This window comes from Trachinotus anak, unplaced genomic scaffold (genome assembly GCF_046630095.1).
Source record: "Trachinotus anak isolate AG129_WGS33_773 ecotype Australia unplaced genomic scaffold, CSIRO_AGI_Tana_v1 ptg000023l, whole genome shotgun sequence".
NCBI lineage: Eukaryota > Metazoa > Chordata > Actinopteri > Carangiformes > Carangidae > Trachinotus > Trachinotus anak.
In genome coordinates, this window is record NW_027273874.1 from 8,626,271 (window position 1) to 8,647,983 (window position 21,713).

Below are 21,713 nucleotides of genomic sequence, written 5' to 3' on the forward strand. Positions count from 1 at the left end.
GTTAGGTCCTCACAGTTTTAAACTGTACTGACAAACAAAGTGCTCAGTGGTGTTGTAACATTGATACCAAATCCAGTGTTTGTTTCCTCAGAGGAACCAAAGGGGACTGGATCAGGAGCAGTTACAGCAGCAGTCGGTGATGACATCATTCTTCCGTGCTCCTTGCAACCTCCACACGACGTGACGACTCTACGAGTGGAGTGGGAATTCAATGGAAGAATAGTTCACGCCTATCGAAGTATGGGGGACCATCTGGATGGTCAAGATGTGAACTTCAAAGACAGAACGTCTCTCTTCAAAGATGAAATGGCAAAAGGAAACATTTCACTAAAACTGATCAATGTAAGAGAAGAAGATGCAGGAACTTACACCTGCAGTGTGTACAAAAGTAAAATTCCTGTCATCAAGGCCAATGTTACCCTCACTGTTAGTAAGTATATCTAATCTAATACATATTAAAATGAGATAAGAGAAAACATGTTATATTTGTATTAAGTGTATTTTTGCACCTCAACACAACACAACACACAATTGCAATTTAACACTCATTTTCAACAGATCCAGGGGGGGAAAGTGGCAAAAGAGAAGTTCGCAGTAAGTAAATATCTTCAGTTTTATTTGTTTGCATCCCTTTTATTCTATCACCAACCAACAGATACTTTTCTTGTTTGTCATTATTTTATCACATATTTTAATATTTTATTTCCCTCACAAACACAGAGCCTGATACATCAATCACAGACTGTAAGTACAAACGCTGCTGTCTTTACTGAAGCTGTAGTCTACATGTTGAGTTTGACTTAAAGACACCTGAGCAGGAGAAGCAGGTGTGGAAGTAAAGAATCATGTTTTCCTCTATTTTTCAGGGATTCTTTACCCTGTTTTCCTCATCATAGCTGCTGCAGCCCTAGGTTCTATTATCTGTGTTGTCCAGCGGAGACGCAGGAACTCCAGTAAGTCACAAATGTCTCCTCTCTTCATTTCCTCCATCTAAAAGAATGGGTTCTACATTTCCAAGTCTTTCTTATATAAAAATCCTGGTGCCCATATGTGCGTAGATGGAGCACTGTTCATAATTTTTCAATCATATCTGGATGTAAGATATATATTAATATGGTTGTGGTCTGTGAGTGGTGTAAATGAACCCTGTGGTTTAGTCCATAATGAAACAGGCTACGTTTGCTTGCCTCAGCCTCATTTTATTCTCAACACTTATAAAGTCCTTGATTGTTTTTGGCCCAGACACAACATTTTGTACATCAAGAAATTATGTCATAATAATAAAAAACTTTTTGCTTTTACACTTGTCCTGTTTGTCATCATTTTATTACATTTTTTAACATTTTATTTCGCTTTTTTCTACCCAGATTCACAGACAGACAATGGGAACAGTACAAAACAGTGCTGTCTTCATGTCATTACAGATATAACTTGTTAAAACTACTGAGTCTTTAAAGAGAACTTATCCTGTAGGTATTATTTCACTGCTGGTCTCTATTCTGTCACTATTACACTATGACTATAACATGAATGACCACATACTATAATCTCTTTGTTAACACTGTAGATTACAGCCTTATCAGTCTCATCACTTACTTTATATCTTCACAGCAAGTTGGGTATCTACATTTGTTTCTCTTTTTGCTGACATTTAGTGGGTGCAGATGCAGCTCCAGCCTCAGAAGAGCTGCCCTCCCCTTCTCCAACCAGTGATGTAGCCCTTCTCCAGCCTGATGCTCAGGAACAGACTCATGGTGAGTAAGATTGAAGAGCTGCTGAAAACTGTTAAATGGTATCGATATGTCTACACAGTGTTATACTTTCAGTATTGGTGTGGCCTTTGGTGGTGGTGGGGCCCTAAATGGGGCCCTAGATCTGAACTTGAGCATTTGTTGATCAGAGTGGTCAAAGAAGAGAAAATGCTGATGATGCTCCAACAAATCTCCTGTTTTTTGACGTGAAGGTCAAAGACAAGAGAGGAGAGAAAGCAGCAGCCAGAACCAAGAGGACAACACTGACAACACTCTGTGAGCACATGACCCAGCTACCAAAGGCCAATCAACAGAGTGTGGAGCCTTTTATTTCAGACAGACCTGTTTTAATCCCCTGCTTCCTGTGAAACACCCTGGCTGATCAGGATTACCTGGATTTCACACTAAACTCAGATAATTTCATTAAAGCCAAAGTGTTTGCAACAGTTACAAAAGTTTCATCCATGATTTCCAACAATATCATGTAAAAATGATGTTCCAGTTATTCTGCAGAGTGCTGACTTTTTTTTATATTTGAATGATGGTTTTGTGAAGGTGCAGAGAAATTCTCATTGTTATCAGTGTGATTTTTGATGAACCAAGTTTTCTTTCTTCTTCTTTTGTCTTTTTTGTACTACACATTCATGTCATATCTCAATGAACTTGTCAGTTTAATTTCTGCACCTGATGATGGTAGAGCAAGCTTCGGGTCCTTGAGCAGTTGTTTCAGACATATATGATATATCAGTATAAAATGGAGCGTTCCAGTAAATGTACTTTATCAGTTACTCATGCTAACACCAAACCTTTGTGCCACTGTTGGTTGAAAGCTGTGTTTGAACTATTGGAACTACTCTGATCAGGCTGGACAGGTTGTCTGGATCCCATCCAAACCGTGTAATATATATATATACTACAATACTACTATGATGAGTACTGCATTTTGTGACGTTCTCAGGAAGAGTTTTACATCATGGCCGATGTGTCTTTTCTCCAACAGCAGACACTGAACCGTCCTGACCCATGTTCACATCACTGCATGGAGCCTCTGTTCACTGTGAACTGAACCTGTTGTGACCCTGATTCAGAACCTGTGTTTGTCTCTGAGTGACTTTGTGTTTCTTGTGCTGTTCTCCCTCCCTGTCTGAGGGTGGTGCTGTTAACCTGCCCTGTGTGTGAACTGGAGACCGATGTTACTTTAGCTTGACAATAGCTTGATCTCTGTACGTGATGTAAATATCTTATAAATATATAATAAATCAACTGTTTGCTTTGGGAATCTGCCGTGATTTTGTTCCTCCTTGGGGAAGGAGGGGGGTCCATTTTTGCCTGAACAACTTTTGAATGAACAATTTTCACCTGTATTGGAGACAAATTTAACCAGGGGGATCTGAACTTTGAACCTGTTTACTTTGTCCACCTCTGTCTTTTTACCTTTTTTCCCCCAAGAATCTCAACTCACAACTGACATTTACACAAGTTATTTTTATGAATCACTCATGAACGTCTTACATTTCTAGTCCTCCCTCTTATTGAGACAGGAAGGAAGAAATATTTTGCAAGGAGAAAATACACTGATACACAAGGTGGTTGTATTTTCTAATAACACTTTTTATTAAGTTTTTATGAGTTAACAAGGTAGCTAATAGCTTTATTAGTGGTTCTCCTTGAATTATTGTAATTTCAAGTTATGATAGTAATTCAGAACTACATACTTGATGGACACTGAAGAAAACTTGATTGATTAACCACTGATTCTCAGGCAACTTCAGTAATAAAGAGCATCTTTTTTCCATGGTTTATGGATGTTTATATTTGACGGACATCAAAGACAAGTCTGAGTCTAAAATTTGACGTAGCCATCAGGTCTGTGTCCTCACCAGACTGAGGTGTGATTCCACAGACTCCTGTCAGACCTCCAGGAAGAGTGCAGGTATGAGTGCAGGGGTCTGGTTTGCTCTCCTCTGAAGGTCATATCTTCAAACCACGGTTGAAATCTTCACTGATTTCACTGCGCAGGATGAAGAAGGTGGTTCTCGTCGTCTGGCTGCTCACACAAGTCGCCGTGGCCTCAGCAGGTTTGTTCATTAACAGCTGCTTTTTAAAGTGAGTCTCAAAAATGAAACAGAAAATCAAGAAAGCCTCATGTAGGAGAAGTGTTGAATCTTTAAAGATTGATTTTGCTTTAATTAATCATAATGAAAAAATGCAAGAACAACTCAACAAAGTTAGAATTAGTGATGTTCTTATATATATTGAATATTGGTATTATGTTTGAGTCATTACTATGGCTGGTTTTTCATGACTGGTCCCATCATGAATTCTCCAGTTTGATGTGTGTACTATACACATTGTACCTGATGAAACCTGGCAGGTTGAATTAATAACATATCAGAAGTAACCTGCCAAGTTAAAAAAAAAAGCAGCAAACAATGGAGCTGAAAAATGAAGTTGAACAGAAGACCTAAACAACACTTGTGTGTGGGTATTTCCCAGCCTGTTCTACTCCAGACTTTCAGATTCCTTTAAAAAGCTGTTTGTCAGTTTGTCATTGTTGTATAAGTTCTAAAGCAAACCTGAGCAGGTATGCTAGAACAGGGGTGGTGGTGTTTAGCAGCTAAGGCGTGACACAGGAAAGCACCAGCGCTGCATGAGATAATAAAATCATGTGACTTTCACATGTCTACAAGTCTACAGTGAAAATCTACAGTATGTTAGGAAACACTGACATGACAAATAAATCTGATTTACAAGAGCTGTGACACTGTTAACACAAAGAAGTTGGTAAATGATCAAGTAAAGGCGTGGACTCTGTACAACGACAGCAGGACAAAGATCAACCAGATCAACCAGAGGAAAGAGGAGGAGCGAAGACCATGAACATCCGTGTCCAGAAACTGCAGTCAGACCACCCAGGACAGGCCCACCCAGGCTACTTGGTATTAGCCTCTGAGAACATCAGGAGTTGAGTGTATTGAGATAAACAGACGGTGTGTCACCTGTTTCTCCAACAGACCCTGAGGTAGTGTGCCCCTCCACATCTGTGGAAGCAGCAGTCGGTGAGGATGTGACTCTGCAGTGCCACCTTGTGCCTCCTTTAGACGTCACAGATACAGTCAGGTCCATAAATATTGGGACATCGACACAATTCTCATCTTTTTGGCTCTAAACACCACCACAATGGATTTGAAATGAAACGAACAAGATGTGCTTGAACTGCAGACTTTCAGCTTTAATTTGAAAGTACATACATTCAGTTTGTATATGTGCCTCCCACTTTTTAAGGGACCAAAAGTAATGGGACAAATTAACAATCATAAATCAAACTTTCACTTTTTAATACTTGGTTGCAAATCCTTTGCAGTCAATTACAGTCTGAAGTCTGGAACATGTAGACATCACCAGACACTGGGTTTCATCCCTGGTGATGCTCTACTGCAACTGTCTTCAGTTCCCGCTTGTTCTTGGGGTATTTTCCCTTCAGTTTTGTCTTCAGCAAGTGAAATGCAAGTCAATCAGATTCAGGTCAGGGGATTGACAGCCATACATGCCCACGCCATGACACTACCACCACTATGCTTCACTGGTGAGGTGGTATGTTTTGGATCATGAGCAGTTTCCTTCTCCATACTCTTCTCCTCCCATCACTCTGGTACGAGTTGATCTTTGTCTCTTCTGTCCATAGGATGTTGTTCCAGAACTGTAGAGGCTTTTTTAGATGTTGTATGGCAAACTCTAATCTGGTCTTCCTGTTTTTGAGGCTCACCAGTGGTTTACATCTTGTGGTGAACCCTCTGTATTCACTCTGGTGAAGTCTTCTCTTGATTGTTGACTTTGACACACACACACCTACCTCCTGGAGAGTGTTCTTGATCTGTCCAACTGTTGTGAAGGGGTTTCTCTTCACCAGGGAAAGAATTCTTCGGTCATCCACCACAGTTGTTTTCCGTGGTCTTCCGGGTCTTTTGGTGTTGATGAGCTCACCGGTGCGTTCTTTCTTTATCACTGTTGGTAGATACACTGAAGATTATGATTGTGGTTTTGCAGATTTGTAAGCAAACAGTAGGTGTAGAAATATATTTTCTTTGTCATCCTCTGAACATGGGACCATAGTCAGTATAAGGAACATGCACTTATATATTTATATGATACTTATCCCAAGTTTTCTGGGGGTATTGTAAGACTTATTGCGGTGCCCTGAAATAAGCCCTTTTTTAACCCAGGTTCTGCTTGATTGCTGATTGGATGTCAGGAGCAATAATGATGACTTCAGTTTTATCTGCATTTAACTGTAGGGAACTGTTTGACATCCAGTTCTTAATTGTGTTTAAAAGAAATATCCAAAGTACACACTGTGAGCCTGTAGTTTTCAACCAGGTGTCTGAGACAGATGGAAGATCTCTTCCTGACAAGACTGTGGGAATAAAATGTCACACATGTAACTGGGACCAAGAGCCTTCAAAGTGACCACAAATAACTTAAAGTCAACTCTGAAAAGGGCGAGAGTGAGGAAGATGGAACAAGCCCGGCAGCTCTTTTTTTTTCTCTACATTTGTTTTTAGCTATGTTGCAATAATCAAGGCGTGGCGTGACATATAATTAGCCTACTCTCTGTGAGGAGTAAATAAAGTTTAATCCTCCCTGAACACTTGGAAGAGAAAGAGAAAGTTTTCACCTGTTGAGGCAGCTGATCATCTGACCGAAACAAATCCACCAACCTCGTTTCCCTCATTTCTGTCTGAGCAGCGCTGGTTTCTACCAAATCTTCACCCAGCACCATGAAATTAGTCCTGGTCCTCCTGCTGTCAGGTCTCAGGGCGGCACAGGGAACAGGTGAGTTACTTCCTTATTGCAGGGATTTGGTTGGTGACTGACTTTTTTTGTCTTTGCTGTTATGGGTCAGTTCCGAGGGGCCGATCAGCTTTCAGCACCTTCTGAGGTCTGGAAAGAAAATATTCACCAGTTCATCTTTAAGTTAAAGTTGGTTTCGACAGAATCTTAGAGAAACAATAGAAATATTTTATTCTCAAACCAAACAGACAGTCGCTTTAAATGCTGCAACAAGAGCGCAGGCTGGGCTGAACGTTGATGGGGGGACAACGACCCCCACCACCTCTCACCTCTTATTCATGCTGTCAACCGAATTATTTATTAACATATAAAATCTGTATTTACATTTCAGAAAAACTAAAGACAGTAACAGATCAAAGACTTTCTCTGAAGAGATGAGGGCACTGACTTCCCTCCAAACAGGACAAACAGGTTTCGTCACTGGTGGCGAATTGTCCCTACTGTCTGTATAATCCCATATGCTGCACACAATTCATGGAAATGTAACATCCGCTCAGCTGGTTTGGTGAGCTGCTGATGCTCTGGCTAAACCACAGTTTTCTGATGGGTTGGGTTTGAACATCAACCACAAAATGTCACAAAGATATTTCAAGGAAGTTTGATCATTTTATTCTCAGCACTTATAAAGTCCTTGTTTGTTTTTGGCCCAGACACAGTGTTTTGTTCATCAAGGAATTATATCATAATAATAATAATATGCTTTTTACTTTGACACTTTTCATTTTTGACATGATTTTTATCTCATATTTTACATTTTATTTCTTTTTTTTCCACCTACAGAGTCACAGACAGACAATGGGAACAGTAAGTACAAAAAAGTTCTGTCTTCATGTCATTGCAGATATAACTTGTTCTAACTACTGACTCTTAAAAGTGGTCAGTGTTAAAACTCCATCTGCTTGTTGAGTTTGATCAGATCAGTTTTATTTTTAAAGTCTGAGAAACACTTAACACTAACATCAGAAGATATATTCATGGTTTTAAGAACCAAAAAAACATCTCAGTGTAGTTCTACATCTCCTCTCTCAGGCTTATCTCTGGAGCTCTAGTAACAACAGGTCAGTCACCCAATCAGAAGAGAGGATCTGAGCCTCTCTTCTGATTGGCTGACTGTTTTCAGAAGTCCTGACGGCTGGTTTTAAGACTCAGTTTCTGAATACAGGCTGTGTGCATTTCTCTGTGGACTGAGGCTTTGATACTTTCACAGTATTAATATAGAACCTAGACCTGCTTTATAATCACAAACACATGGACATCTACCTTTAGACTGTGTGGAGCTTTAAAGTGAGTGGCTGCCATTTTTGAGTCTAGTGAAGTTTTTATAAGAGCCCTTCATCCATGATCTCAGTATACCCAACAACTAATATTTGTATGTAATATGCATGAATGAGCCTTTCTTAACCTGATTTTTTTGTATGTTTTCACACTTGGATTGAATTGGCTATAGATTTATATAGCTAAGTCTGTATATTGTGTTCTAATGAAAGAGCTTGAAACATAATGTCTGTTCAGTTTTACAGTCACAGTTTTAAACTGTACTGACAAACAAAGTGTTCAATGGTCAAATCCAGTGTTTGTTTCCTCAGAGGAACCAAATGTGACTGGATCAGGAGCAGTTCCAGCAGCAGTCGGTGATGACATCATTCTTCCGTGCTCCTTGCAACCTCCACACGACGTGACGACTCTACGAGTGGAGTGGGAATTCAATGGAAGAATAGTTCACGCCTATCGAAGTATGGGGGACCATCTGGATGGTCAAGATGTGAACTTCAAAGACAGAACGTCTCTCTTCAAAGATGAAATGGCAAAAGGAAACATTTCACTAAAACTGATCAACGTAAGAGAAGAAGATGCAGGAACTTACACCTGCAGTGTGTACAAAAGTAAAATTCCTGTCATCAAGGCCAATGTTACCCTCACTGTTAGTAAGTATATCTAATCTAATACATATTAAAATGAGATAAGAGAAAACATGTTATATTTGTAATAAAGATATTTTTGCACCTCAACACAAAACACACAATTACAATTTAACACTCATTTTCAGCAGATTCACTGGAGAGACATGAAGAAACAGTTCCCAGTAAATAAATATCTTCAGTTTTATTTGTTTGCATCCCTTTTATTCTATCACCAACCATCAGATACTTTTCTTGTTTGTCATTATTTTATCACATATTTTAATATTTTATTTCCCTCACAAACACAGAGCCTGATACATCAATCACAGACTGTAAGTACAAACGCTGCTGTCTTTACTGAAGCTGTAGTCTACGTGTTGAGTTTGACTTAAGGACACCTGAGCAGGAGAAGCAGGTGTGGAAGATGATTGGATGTTTTCCTCTATTTTTCAGGGATTCTTTACCCTGTTTTCCTCATCATAGCTGCTGCAGCCCTAGGTTCTATTATCTGTGTTGTCCAGCGGAGACGCAGGAACTCCAGTAAGTCACAAATGTCTCCTCTCTTCATTTCCTCCATCTAAAAGGATGGGTTCTACATTTCTAAGTCTTTCTTATATAAAAATCCTGGTGCCCATATGTGCGTAGATGGAGCACTGTTCATAATTTTTCAATCATATCTGGATGTAAGATATATATTAATATGGTTGTGGTCTGTGAGTGGTGTAAATGAACCCTGTGGTTTAGTCCATAATGAAACAGGCTACGTTTGCTTGCCTCAGCCTCATTTTATTCTCAACACTTATAAAGTCCTTGGTTGTTTTTGGCCCAGACACAACATTTTGTACATCAAGAAATTATGTCATAATAATAAAAAAACTTTTTGCTTTTTCACTTTTCCTGTTTTCCATTTTATCACATTTTTTAACATTTCATTTCTTTTTTTTTCCACCCATAGAGTCACAGACAGACAATGGGAACAGTAAGTATAAAACAGTGCTGTCTTCATGTCATTGCAGATATAAGTTGTTAAAACTACTGAGTCTTGGGCAGCCCAGTAGTCGAGTGGTTAGGGCGCGTACCATGTCGAGCGCAAGACGCTCTTAGCTAAAAACTACTGAGTCTTTAAAGAGAACTTATCCTGTAGGTATTATTTCACTGCTGGTATCTATTCTGTCACTATTACACTATGACTATAACATAAATGACCACATCCCTTTGGTAACACTGCAGATTACAGCCTGATCAGTTACTTTATATCTTCACAGCAAGTTGGGTATCTACATGTTGTTTCTCTTTTTGCTGACATTTGATCAGTGCAGGAAAATGTTTTCCAAGCTGTTCATACTAAATCAAATGTCCCTGCCTGGTGCAGATGCAGCTCCAGCCTCAGAAGAGCTGCCCTCCCCTTCTCCAACCAGTGATGTAGCCCTTCTCCAGCCTGATGCTTGGGAACAGACTCATGGTGAGTAAGACTGAAGAGCTGCTGAAAACTGTTAAATGGTATTGATACGGATTCTGGAACAAGATACTGTACCAGAGAAGTGTAGATACTGTGTGTCTCAGTGTAAAGGCTGCATTGTTCTAAAATCTGAGGAAGTGAGCAGCATTGTGCTGAACGACTGTCTGATTATTGTCTTGTTGGTGTCTGAGCTGTATTTAGTTAAAAAATCCTCAGATTGTTTCTATATATGATCATTTTCATTTATTTTAATTGAGGAGGTTTATTTATATTTAAGTTATATTTATCTTAAGATTCATTAATGTTAAGAACATTTTCCATTCAGGAATTTTACCACTGAAATGAAATTGTGGATGACACTTTGGGAGAAATACTTTGAAACAGTTACAAAAGTTTCATCCATGATTTCCGACAATATCATGTAAAAATGATGTTCCAGTTATTCTGCAGAGTGCTGACTTTTTTTATATGTGAATGATGGTTTTGTGCAGGTGCAGAGAAATTCTCATTGTTATCAGTGTGATTTTTGATGAACCAAGTTTTCTTTCTTCTTCTTTTGTCTTTTTTGTACCACACATTCATGTCATATCTCAATGAACTTGTCAGTTTAATTTCTGCACCTGATGATGCTAGAGCAAGCTTCGGGTCCTTGAGCAGTTGTTTCAGACATATATGATATATCAGTATAAAATGGAGCGTTCCAGTAAATGTACTTTATCAGTTACTCATGCTAACACCAAACCTTTGTGCCACTGTTGGTTGAAAGCTGTGTTTGAACTATTGGAACTACTCTGATCAGGCTGGACAGGTTGTCTGGATCCCGTCCAAACCGTGTAATATATATATATACTACAATACTACTATGATGAGTACTGCATTTTGTGACGTTCTCAGGAAGAGTTTTACATCATGGCCGATGTGTCTTTTCTCCAACAGCGGACACTGAACCGTCCTGACCCATGTTCACATCACTGCATGGAGCCTCTGTTCACTGTGAACTGAACCTGTTGTGACCCTGATTCAGAACCTGTGTTTGTCTCTGAGTGACTTTGTGTTTCTTGTGCTGTTCTCCCTCCCTGTCTGAGGGTGGTGCTGTTAACCTGCCCTGTGTGTGATCTGGAGCCAGATGTTACTTAAGTTTGACAATAGCTTGATCCCTGTTGTACGTGATGTAAATATCTTATAAATATATAATAAATCAACTGTTTGCTCTGGGAATCTGCCGTGTGTGTGTAAATTTCTTCAAATCTGAATTTGTATGTGATTGTATTTTAAGAAAATTCACACCTTCTGCTGTGACGCAGTGGCTCAAAAACACGAGTCCATCTTTGTCAAACTCAGTTTTTTCTCCGTCTAATGTCAGTCCTCCTTCCTGAAGCCTCATTAGGACCTGACGCAGTCCCTCATTGTTCTGTATCATGTTCTCACCACATACTCAAATGTCCTCATCATGACACACAGTACCTGCACACCCCTCTAACATCTGAGACATGCTGATGAGACCCCCCCCTGCAGCTGATTCAGTGCACATCGTCTGAACAGGGTGATGAAGGTTGTCAGGAGTGAGCTTTCTTCTGACAATGGAATCTGCCAGAAGCCGGAGGTTGCGTCCAGCTTTGTGAAGACTTTTGCTCCTGCAAGCACAGCAAGTGTACAGTCAGCTGCCGGGAGGATGTGTCTCTCTCTGAACCCACTTATCTAAGTGTGTCAGGTCCACGCACATCCTTATTGGTATTGAACCATGCCAGCACACTCCCAGGGGCACGCGGCGTGGGGAAGACACCGCATATGGAACCGGATCTGACTCAGACTCAATCGCGTCGGGCTCCTTTAATTTCCCTGAGCCAGAAAACACGGCGGGGAACTGAGCTTTGAAATCCTCCTGCCGGGCTTCTACTGTGTGCAAACGCTGTATCAGTTTGAGTGCCACTACTGCAGGAGTGGACTGCCCTTTAACAACATACATGAGCTGTTTGCTTGTCCTGTCTTTGATGGTCAGATCCCCTTTGAAGCATCCTTTAGCCTTCAGGCTGTGTCGGCCTGGTCCATACAGCAGCTCAGGAGGACGCCGCAGTGTCCCATGCTGCTGCTTGGGACTGCTGAGAGGACAGCTCCAGTGTCTCGCTTCAGCTCCAGCTCCTCCTCGTTCAGCTGCAACACTTCAGTCCATCCTCATCACACCCGGAGCTCATTCCTCCTCACCTTCACTCCCTGTCTGCTCCTGTGTAACGTCCTGGACACCTGTGCTTCACCTGCATTTCTTTGCAAATCGTCCCTTTTTATGACATTTCCTACACTCGGCCTCTCGGCAGGACAGTCTCTCCAGAGGTGTTTCCACATCTGCCATCTGTCTCATTTGTGCTTTGCTCCTGTTTGCCCCCTGCTGTTCTTTCTGCAGACTACCTCGACATGTCCTGATCCGGCTCTGTCCTGGCCTGGTCTGGACCTGAGTCCGGGTGCAGCTGTGAGCTTTCTGGCGGCTCCGCTTCCCGCAGGGCTCCAGGAACACCAACATCGTGTGCTGACATCAGTAATGAGACGGAGTCTGCAGCAGCTCCTCTGACTTCTCCACTGCAGAACCATGGATGTATTATAATGTGCAGAACCACCGGGAGTAACTGTCCATCCCTCAAATAGGTCCGTGTCACATCATGAACACAACTTAGGTTCCTCTTTGCGGGACGTAGCCATCAGGTCTGTGTCCTCACCAGACTGAGGTGTGATTCCACAGACTCCTGTCAGACCTCCAGGAAGAGTGCAGGTATGAGTGCAGGGGTCTGGTTTGCTCTCCTCTGAAGGTCATATCTTCAAACCACGGTTGAAATCTTCACTGATTTCACTGCGCAGGATGAAGAAGGTGGTTCTCGTCGTCTGGCTGCTCACACAAGTCGCCGTGGCCTCAGCAGGTTTGTTCATTAACAGCTGCTTTTTAAAGTGAGTCTCAAAAATGAAACAGAAAATCAAGAAAGCCTCATGTAGGAGAAGTGTTGAATCTTTAAAGATTGATTTTGCTTTAATTAATCATAATGAAAAAATGCAAGAACAACTCAACAAAGTTAGAATTAGTGATGTTCTTATATATATTGAATATTGGTATTATGTTTGAGTCATTACTATGGCTGGTTTTTCATGACTGGTCCCATCATGAATTCTCCAGTTTGATGTGTGTACTATACACATTGTACCTGATGAAACCTGGCAGGTTGAATTAATAACATATCAGAAGTAACCTGCCAAGTTAAAAAAAAAAGCAGCAAACAATGGAGCTGAAAAATGAAGTTGAACAGAAGACCTAAACAACACTTGTGTGTGGGTATTTCCCAGCCTGTTCTACTCCAGACTTTCAGATTCCTTTAAAAAGCTGTTTGTCAGTTTGTCATTGTTGTATAAGTTCTAAAGCAAACCTGAGCAGGTATGCTAGAACAGGGGTGGTGGTGTTTAGCAGCTAAGGCGTGACACAGGAAAGCACCAGCGCTGCATGAGATAATAAAATCATGTGACTTTCACATGTCTACAAGTCTACAGTGAAAATCTACAGTATGTTAGGAAACACTGACATGACAAATAAATCTGATTTACAAGAGCTGTGACACTGTTAACACAAAGAAGTTGGTAAATGATCAAGTAAAGGCGTGGACTCTGTACAACGACAGCAGGACAAAGATCAACCAGATCAACCAGAGGAAAGAGGAGGAGCGAAGACCATGAACATCCGTGTCCAGAAACTGCAGTCAGACCACCCAGGACAGGCCCACCCAGGCTACTTGGTATTAGCCTCTGAGAACATCAGGAGTTGAGTGTATTGAGATAAACAGACGGTGTGTCACCTGTTTCTCCAACAGACCCTGAGGTAGTGTGCCCCTCCACATCTGTGGAGGCAGCAGTCGGTGAGGATGTGACTCTGCAGTGCCACCTTGTGCCTCCTTTAGACACCACAGATATGACAGTGGAGTGGAGCAGTGGACCCCATTACCGCACAGCACACCTGTATCAAGACAGAAGAGACTATCCTGCAGAGCAGAGGGAAGCACGGACATCTCTCTCCCATGACGGGCTGAGTGAAGGAAACCTGTCGCTGAAACTGTCCTCAGTTCAGCTGTCTGACTCCGGCAGATACAGATGTTTCTTTCACGCCAAAGACCTGCAGAGCCGCTGCTTTGTGAGCCTCACTGTTGGTAAATACACTGAAGATTATGATTGTGGTTTTGCAGATTTGTAAGCAAACAGTCGGTGTAGAAATACATTTTCTTTGTCATCCTCTGAACATGGGACCATAGGCAGTATAAGGAACATGCACTTATATATTTATATGATACTTATCCCAAGTTTTCTGGGGGTATTGTAAGACTTATTGCAGTGGTTCCTGACCTTTCCAAACTCATAGCCCTCTTGAAAGTCTAAAACCTGTTGACAGCACACATTTGGCCCTGTATGGAGATTTTGCCATGGATGTGATCTTAGAGATAGCAAACAAGTATGTGGTCTGGTCGTGACAACATAAAAGTTCTTATCATAAGCTTGTTAAATGATAGAATAACACACCCTAAAGTCACTAATAACACTGGGTGTAGGGTGTATAGCAACACACATTGGTTAATATTTTAGTGTGTGGGAGTGGTTATTTTGATTATCAGGCATAAATGTGTATTTTTAAATAAATGCATAGGCATGTTTTAATTTCAATTTTTTTCAATTTTTCAGCAGAGGACAAAGTCAGCAGGCACAAGCAGCAAGCAGCAGGTTCTGGTAAGTTAAGAAAAAAAAAAAAAAAAAAAAAAAAAAAAAAATATATATATATATATATATATATATATATATATATATATATATATATATATATATATATATATATATATATATATATATATATATATATATATATATAATTTTAAATCTTTGGTAATGACCTTTGGTGACATTTCAGTACCCAATCAAAATTTAAATGAACAGGATTAAAGTAACTCTAACAAAAGTTTTTACAGTTCATCCAGAGGGGAACACAAATGTTCAGCCCACATTTCATCGCAATCCATCCAATAGTTGCAAAGATATGCAAGTTTGAATCTAGAGCCAACCTGGCACCGTACTGCTACGTGGCTAAGATATCTCCTTGCAGCTGCCAACTTCTCTGCAGTATAAAGAACACAGCAGAAAAACGTTGCTGAAACACATCTGACATACAATTTAGTCATATATACTTACAATGTTCCTTATCTTCCACTCCATATACAGATTTGAAAATATAGGTGGTTGTACTGGTCAAGGACCTTGTTTGATTAATGCAGGTGGTGCCAGGTAGCTGTGCCCTTTGCCAATGGGGAGTCATGACAGGTATTAAAACCTATGTTTGAGTCACAGTCAGTTCCCAGCGTTACCTTGTGACCATTAGCAGGGGAGACGGGTGCAGAGAGCTGGATGAATGAATGGCTGGATGGATGTTTGGAAACTTGCATTGAAGAACAAATCTTGACATCTCTCCTTTCAGATGACAAAACTCACACAAGCATTTCCATCAAGATTGGTATCGGCACCTTTTTTTTGTTTTTGGTTGTCATTATCTTCATTGCCGCATGTTGCAGGGGTAAGTCACAAGCTTCTCCTGCCCTCTTAGTTAGCTAACTTTACTCTCCAGTGCAAGTAAAATACATTAGCTGGCACAGTGCAACTTTACAACATTAGTGATACATGTGTTTAGTGTCTAACAAACTCAGATAAGAAACATATTTGATACGCCTTTGGATTTCTGTCCCTCTGTTGACTTCTGTGCTACCTCTGACTGATATTTCTTGTTTTAACAACTGTCTTGACGCCTGCCGTCAGCTAAGCATATGTAACCCAGAGTGGTAAGAGAACATGCTCACAGGTCTCTTTTGAGGGTACTAACACATGACCTGTTTTGTTGTTTAGGTGTGGACTGTGGCGGTCTGGCAGGGTGTCTGGATCTGTGTTCGTGTGTATTTGAGTGTGTGGCAGATTTGCTGGAAGAATCTTGACAAGCACTACAGCGCCTTGTACTGGTGTGGGTGCGCACTGGTTTTCATTCCATCCACTGGTTCTTATGAGGTGACTTTACTAAAGTTTGTGGAAAACACAAATACCCAGAATGCACACTAAGGTCTGAAGCAGAAATGGCTGACACTCAGGGGTGATACTTCAACCAATATACAGATGTATTATTCTATTATTTGTAATTAAAATGAAACTCAATTTTTGCACATCAAAGTACCACATTTAGGTTTTTATTTTAAGACTACAAAAGAACTTATGAACATGGGTTGTTCTGATTTTTGAGTCTTTTGACTTGATATGATGAGTTTATATGAATGAACTGCATTAGATTAATATTCTAAACTGTAAGACAACTATAAAGAAAAATGTAAAAACAAAGCAAGTTCGACAAATGTTTGTGATCATGACTGAACAGCAGTTGATTTAACTTAATATTTAACTTAACTGAACTTGGTTTAACGCTAATATTATATTCTAAAAACTCATAAAACAACTCTCAACTCAATATTCAACCAAAGTTAATTTAACTCACATTTTTAAGCCGGTGAGTGAATGTATGTTTTTAGAATCAACCAGCTTGAAATGTGAGAGTGGAATCAATCATAGCAAACAAACATTTTTTTGAAAATGTTGGACTATTCCTTTAAGGTTTTTGCATTTATATGTCACCTTTGTTTTCCCTTGGTGTACAATGTTCCTATCTTATCAAAATATCTATATGATGTTTGTAAAAGTGTTTCACATTAAGTAAGAGTTTTCTAATGATACTTTCCTGTTGTGATTGTTGAACCAATTATCTCTTCCCTCATTAAATGATGATGAAAAAAATCCATTTAACTTCAAATTAACTTCAGATTTGGGGTTTCTTCTCTTGTTCCAGGAAGAGGTCACGCCACCATCACAAACCCTTTACACAACACTGAATTCTTGTAATACAAGGGACATTCAAGTCACTTTGCTGAATCTCAGATTTATTGTGTTTTAACCACAGAACACAACAGAGAGCAAATTCACTCAGCGACCACACCACAGGATTTTCCAATCACATTGCAAAACACAAAATGTGGGATATTGCGTTAAATGTGTCAAAGCTCGGGTTACATGTTTTCATTGTTACATTTGTTTTGTTAATGATCGCAAGCCATTTCATCGTTTTCAGTTCAAATTGGACATTTAGAGTCAACTGTTGACCTGATTGTGGCCTTTAAAATGGCACAACATCCTCTTTATGTTTGCATTTCTGAGAACACCGAGTTTCAATACATTTGATCTCACCACAGCCCACCTACACAGGCAGGGATTCAAGCCAGTTTAGTAGATCATTGCGTTTCCTGTTTGTAATTTCAAATCACATTTATATTATAGAAGAAAGTGATTTATGTGTGCCATCTTCAAGTGAAAGACCTGTCTCCGATATCCAGTAAAGTTTTAAGTAAAGATCAAATGGAAAAATAAAACAACTGCTTACCCCAGACCACAACCACGTCCATAAACACACTCATTGGCCCTCCACTTCCTTTTCACACTCAACAGCAAGAAAGTGTTAAAAAAGTGCTCAACAGTGTTAAATACAAGAGTTATACAGTATGATTTCTCTCAGTCACAAGTAAACATCTGCTTACATTGCCTCACTCCATTATGCAGTCATGGCTACTGAGAACAGTAAAAAAGTTTCAGGGTCCTCATAACGCACATGCTGGCTCACTATCATTCTTTGCAGACTTACGGGGACACTTGAAGAGACACAATGTTATTTGTAACACCTGCGCTTTTACTCCAGGTCTCCTACCTGGGAGTAATTTAAAAGAAGCAAGAAAAACAAACCAAGGAGAGCAAATTAAGGTGATAAAAAAACAGAATCTGGATCTGTGGCAGTTTAAGAGCTAAGTCCTGTTTTCTCACCAGAAAAATGACAGCGTAGTTTGTTCAAACACTTAAAACAGCCTTTTTTATGTTTTGTGACAGGAAAACCTTTACACAATGAGAAGAAGCCATGAGAGAAGAAATGGTGAAACTTAGCATGATACTGTTGCACCATTACAAAGTGGGTTGGGGGGTTGGACATGCAAACTGTCTGTTGTTGATGTTGGAGACCGCTACTGTTATTTCCACTGGGGATGGGAGGGATATGTCACCTTCACTTTTCATAGTTCTGTTTTCATCTGCCCCCAAGTTTCAGTTTGATTCATTTACTAAAACACTACGAAACAGTGTTCTCTGACTGTCCCATTTCCAACATCCTGATGGGAGAAGGTCTGAATAGATCAGCATTTTGATCTTCTGTTATTACCATGCTCGAGCTTGACAAGAATCTTTTTGGTTGCCCTGGATTTTGCCTCTTTGGCAACATGCTAAAGAAGATGCGCTAAACAACAATACTGTTGGTAATTAAAAACAGAACTGAACTATTTTTTAGTTTAATGGTTCACTATTGAACCATTAAATTAGAAATAGAAATAATAGTTTGATTTTTAATACTATAATAGCAATTTATCTCAAATATGGCAGATACATCAACCGATTGTGAAAAAATGAATCTCCTTTGGCAAAGGGTCACAAGTGATTCAGAGCTCCTTGGCCCCTTGTTAGTGGTTTGTTGGCCTATATGACTATTTCCATGATGACATCATTGCTGCCTCTTCTTTTTGCAACTGTCTGCGCTGCCGAAAGAAACAAACAACAGTAATAGTCAGACTTTTGTCTTGGTAATAATCAGTAATACTCAGGTGAAGGCTATACTTTGGTTAAGATGTTTGGGTTAGTTTTAAGTGCAACCTCAAATCAACCCATCCTGTTCAAATACAGAGTCTGATTGATAACTGAAAAAAACACCTGCACATTATGTTGCAATGTTAGGGTTGACCTCAATCTTCAGTGTTTTTCATGATTGTGGGATGGTTCCTCTGTACAGATTTGTATATATGATACATAGTGTGAAATGATGATTATGAGGTATATGAGGAGATAAACCACCATAACTGGAAAGAATGTGTGACACTGATTTAAGCAACATGTTTATGATGTCTGTGTTTCTAAACCGCCTCAGTGATACGTTTGAGAAGAATAGGTTTGACGCAAGTTGAGCCACTCAGGTTGAAAGTGTAGGTTTATGTGTGTAAACATTTATACACAATCACAAGCTTCATATTTTATTTTGAGTAAAGCCTTAATTCTGGTTATTTTCCATATTTTGTGTAAAAATGAAGTCATCAGTTATGCAGACGACACCTGACTGTTTTTAGCTGAGTTTGTTTCCAAAGGTTTTGTTTTAATATTGAACACTCACCATAAGAGGGTTGAAAGAAGGTAAACGAGAGTCTCTTAAAAACCAAACTTAGCTAGCAGATAGCATAGCTAGCTAACTGCAGTGGTTTGCTGTTTTAGCCTGACATTATTAGCTAAAATTAGCTAACAGAAGCAAGACTGCAAGACTTGCAGGAGTGTGCCTACCTCTCCTCCTGTCTCTGTATATGAGTCCTAGTAAGATGGTGGACAGCAGGTAAGGAGTTCCCACCAGCAGGTGACACATGATGCTCAAGACAGAAACTGAACACGATGCTGCAGGTGGAGCTGAGGATGAGGAAAACCCTGAACATTTCATTATTGGTGTTTCATAGTCATATTGTCATGCAATATAAATATTAACTTTTTGTGGCATTGTTTGTTTTTGCCTCGTTCATCTTTTCATGTGAATTCTTTTGTTCAATAAGACAGTGGACTAAAACATAAGAATACAATGACAGATGTTACAAAGCACTTTATAGAATAGCAAACGATGTGTGCCAAGCAAAGCAGGATAGGATTCTCTGGTTGAGAGCTTCATGTCTGCTGATAGTTGATATTACCAGACCTTTTTAAGTTTACCCTGTTACGTCAACAAAATGCTCATACAGCCTATTTGACAAGCATGTTTTCAGTTATATAGCTAATTTAGACTGGTGATCTCACCTTCAACAGCCAGCCAGCTGGGTCTTGATTCTTCGCCTCCAGAGACGCTGCACTTGTAGAGTCCTTCATCAGACTTGGAAACACTGTGAATTGTCAAACTCCCTGTGGAGCTGCTGCCGATGCGGTGGTCATCTTTATAGAAAGTAAACACATGGTCGGGGGAGTTCGTCTCAGCTTTGCAGAGCAGAGTTAAAGCAGTTCCCTCTGACACAGGGAGGGCAGGACTTTCCAGGATCACAGTGCGATCTGTACAAGAGAAAGAGACTCCTCTCTATTTCTAACATAACCTTTCAGTTTAACTCCAGGGAGGAGAACATTAAACATCACCACATGTTTTCAGTGTTGTGTGCCGTACCAGTGATGGTGATGTTGACACCGTTGCTCTGCTCCCCGTCCTCAGACTCACACCAGTACACCCCACTGTCTGATGGGTAGATGTTTCCAATGATGCAAGTTGAGTCTGTAGAGGTGGAGCCCCAACCGGAGGAGCAGGATCTAATCCCACCCTCCAATGTTTTCCTCTTCACCCTCCACCCGGTGGAGTTCAACGGATCCTCACAGCTGATAGTGATGGTGTCGTACCTGAAGAACTGAGACCTGTCAGGGCTGACCCGAAGACAGGCTGCTGGGAGGGGGAAGAATGAAAGAGAGAAAGATGAGGAGGGACGAATTAAGGAAAAATAACAACAAAGAAAAGAGCAGGGGAAGTAGGAGAGAAGTGTGAAAGCAAGAAAAGGACAACAAGCAAATATCATAGAGCAACTATAAAAAATATAAAAGAAAAGGCACAAAAAGGTAAATAAGAAGGAAGTAAACAAAGTATGCGAGGGAGACAGGAAAAGATGACTAGTATAGTAGGAACAGGAATAGTTAAATGATTAGTAAAGCAAAGAGAAAAAAACGCACACGATGAAAGAATGAATCAAAAGAGAGATTATTAGGAAGAAAAGTCTGTTTGTACTCACACAGCATCAGGCAGAACGGTGTTAACTGCATCCTGTCACAGCAACAACTGACGAACAGAAAGAGTCTGAGCTCTGCACTTCCTTTCTGACAAACCCCACCTCACATACTCTGTCTCTCCGTCAGGTGTCATGGCAGCTGCTTATGTGAAACGCCTCAAGATTTCCTTCAAATTTCCTATTAATTAAAACTAAAGTCACACAAAATAAAATCCCTTTGGTGCATGAAGCAGTTTCCTAAACACAGAAGCTTCAGTATTTGACCAGAAGACAAACAGCAGACGTGAGGAAACATGATTATTCATGTTGGGTCCAGGTGGGTGGGGTTTGACGTGCCTGAGAGCTGTGACTGCTTTGTTGTGACATCACAAAGTTCCAAAGTCCTGACGGCTGGTTTTAAGGCTCAGTTTCTGAATACAGGCTGTGTGCATTTCTCTGTGGACTGAGGCTTTGATACTTTCACAGTATTAATATAGAACCTAGACCTGCTTTATAATCACAAACACATGGACATCTACATTAATGCAATATGGGAACTTTAAAGTGAAAGCTGGAGCAAGTGGATGTTTTTTTTCCTTATTCTTCATGTATCCAGCTCTCTCCTCATGTGCAGATGTCCTATGTACTCCAGTTTATCATATCGTCTTGATTGATTTCTGCATTGTGTCAGGTTGTCTGTGTTGCTGCACTAAATTTACACTGAATGACTGAACAGTGCTGAGAGGGCCAGTTAAAATCCAATTTTCAGCTCTGAAAACACTCATAAGGCTTAGACAAGCTGATGGCCGCTGCACCTCCAGCCAAACCTAATGCACAGCAACTAAAAGGTGCA

General features: G+C 40.2%; 3 protein-coding genes across 8 annotated transcripts in view; 2 read left to right on the forward strand and 1 right to left on the reverse strand.

The window, feature by feature from the left end:
* The window catches only part of LOC139606641 (butyrophilin-like protein 2), a 19,433-nt gene extending 8,253 nt beyond the window's left edge, over window positions 1-11,180 (forward strand). The window contains exons 2-18 of the mRNA XM_071458902.1: window positions 92-430; window positions 559-594; window positions 721-744; window positions 867-953; window positions 1,368-1,391; window positions 1,665-1,754; window positions 1,964-2,027; window positions 3,771-3,829; window positions 6,498-6,584; window positions 7,383-7,406; window positions 8,189-8,527; window positions 8,650-8,685; window positions 8,812-8,835; window positions 8,957-9,043; window positions 9,459-9,482; window positions 9,876-9,965; window positions 10,899-11,180. Coding sequence (XP_071315003.1) covers window positions 92-430; window positions 559-594; window positions 721-744; window positions 867-953; window positions 1,368-1,391; window positions 1,665-1,754; window positions 1,964-2,027; window positions 3,771-3,829; window positions 6,498-6,584; window positions 7,383-7,406; window positions 8,189-8,527; window positions 8,650-8,685; window positions 8,812-8,835; window positions 8,957-9,043; window positions 9,459-9,482; window positions 9,876-9,965; window positions 10,899-10,918 — 1,454 coding nt within the window. The 3' untranslated portion in view covers window positions 10,919-11,180. The remainder of the gene's footprint in view (window positions 1-91; window positions 431-558; window positions 595-720; window positions 745-866; window positions 954-1,367; window positions 1,392-1,664; window positions 1,755-1,963; window positions 2,028-3,770; window positions 3,830-6,497; window positions 6,585-7,382; window positions 7,407-8,188; window positions 8,528-8,649; window positions 8,686-8,811; window positions 8,836-8,956; window positions 9,044-9,458; window positions 9,483-9,875; window positions 9,966-10,898) is intronic.
* A 1,928-nt stretch (window positions 11,181-13,108) lies between these two features.
* On the forward strand, window positions 13,109-16,932 carry LOC139607066 (myelin-oligodendrocyte glycoprotein-like). The gene is made up of 4 exons (XM_071459678.1): window positions 13,109-14,137; window positions 14,664-14,708; window positions 15,448-15,543; window positions 15,870-16,932. The coding sequence occupies exons 1-4, from the start codon at window positions 13,903-13,905 to the stop codon at window positions 15,953-15,955; spliced, it is 462 nt and encodes a 153-aa protein (XP_071315779.1). The 5' UTR covers window positions 13,109-13,902; the 3' UTR covers window positions 15,956-16,932.
* Window positions 16,933-17,347: 415 nt separating this feature from the next.
* Window positions 17,348-21,652, reverse strand: LOC139607043 (low affinity immunoglobulin gamma Fc region receptor II-like). 6 transcript variants are annotated; one of them, XM_071459619.1, is made up of 5 exons: window positions 20,885-21,652; window positions 20,275-20,541; window positions 19,920-20,165; window positions 19,422-19,559; window positions 17,348-18,634 (listed from the first exon to the last, which is right to left on the reverse strand). In XM_071459619.1, the coding sequence occupies exons 1-5, from the start codon at window positions 20,913-20,915 to the stop codon at window positions 18,573-18,575; spliced, it is 744 nt and encodes a 247-aa protein (XP_071315720.1). In that variant the 5' UTR covers window positions 20,916-21,652; the 3' UTR covers window positions 17,348-18,572. The 6 variants fall into 6 exon arrangements, with proteins under 6 accessions (XP_071315720.1, XP_071315719.1, XP_071315718.1 ...); XM_071459618.1 differs by having other exon boundaries at window positions 20,275-20,544; XM_071459617.1 differs by having other exon boundaries at window positions 17,348-18,631; window positions 19,422-19,541; window positions 20,275-21,652.
* Between the last annotated feature and the right edge of the window lie 61 nt (window positions 21,653-21,713).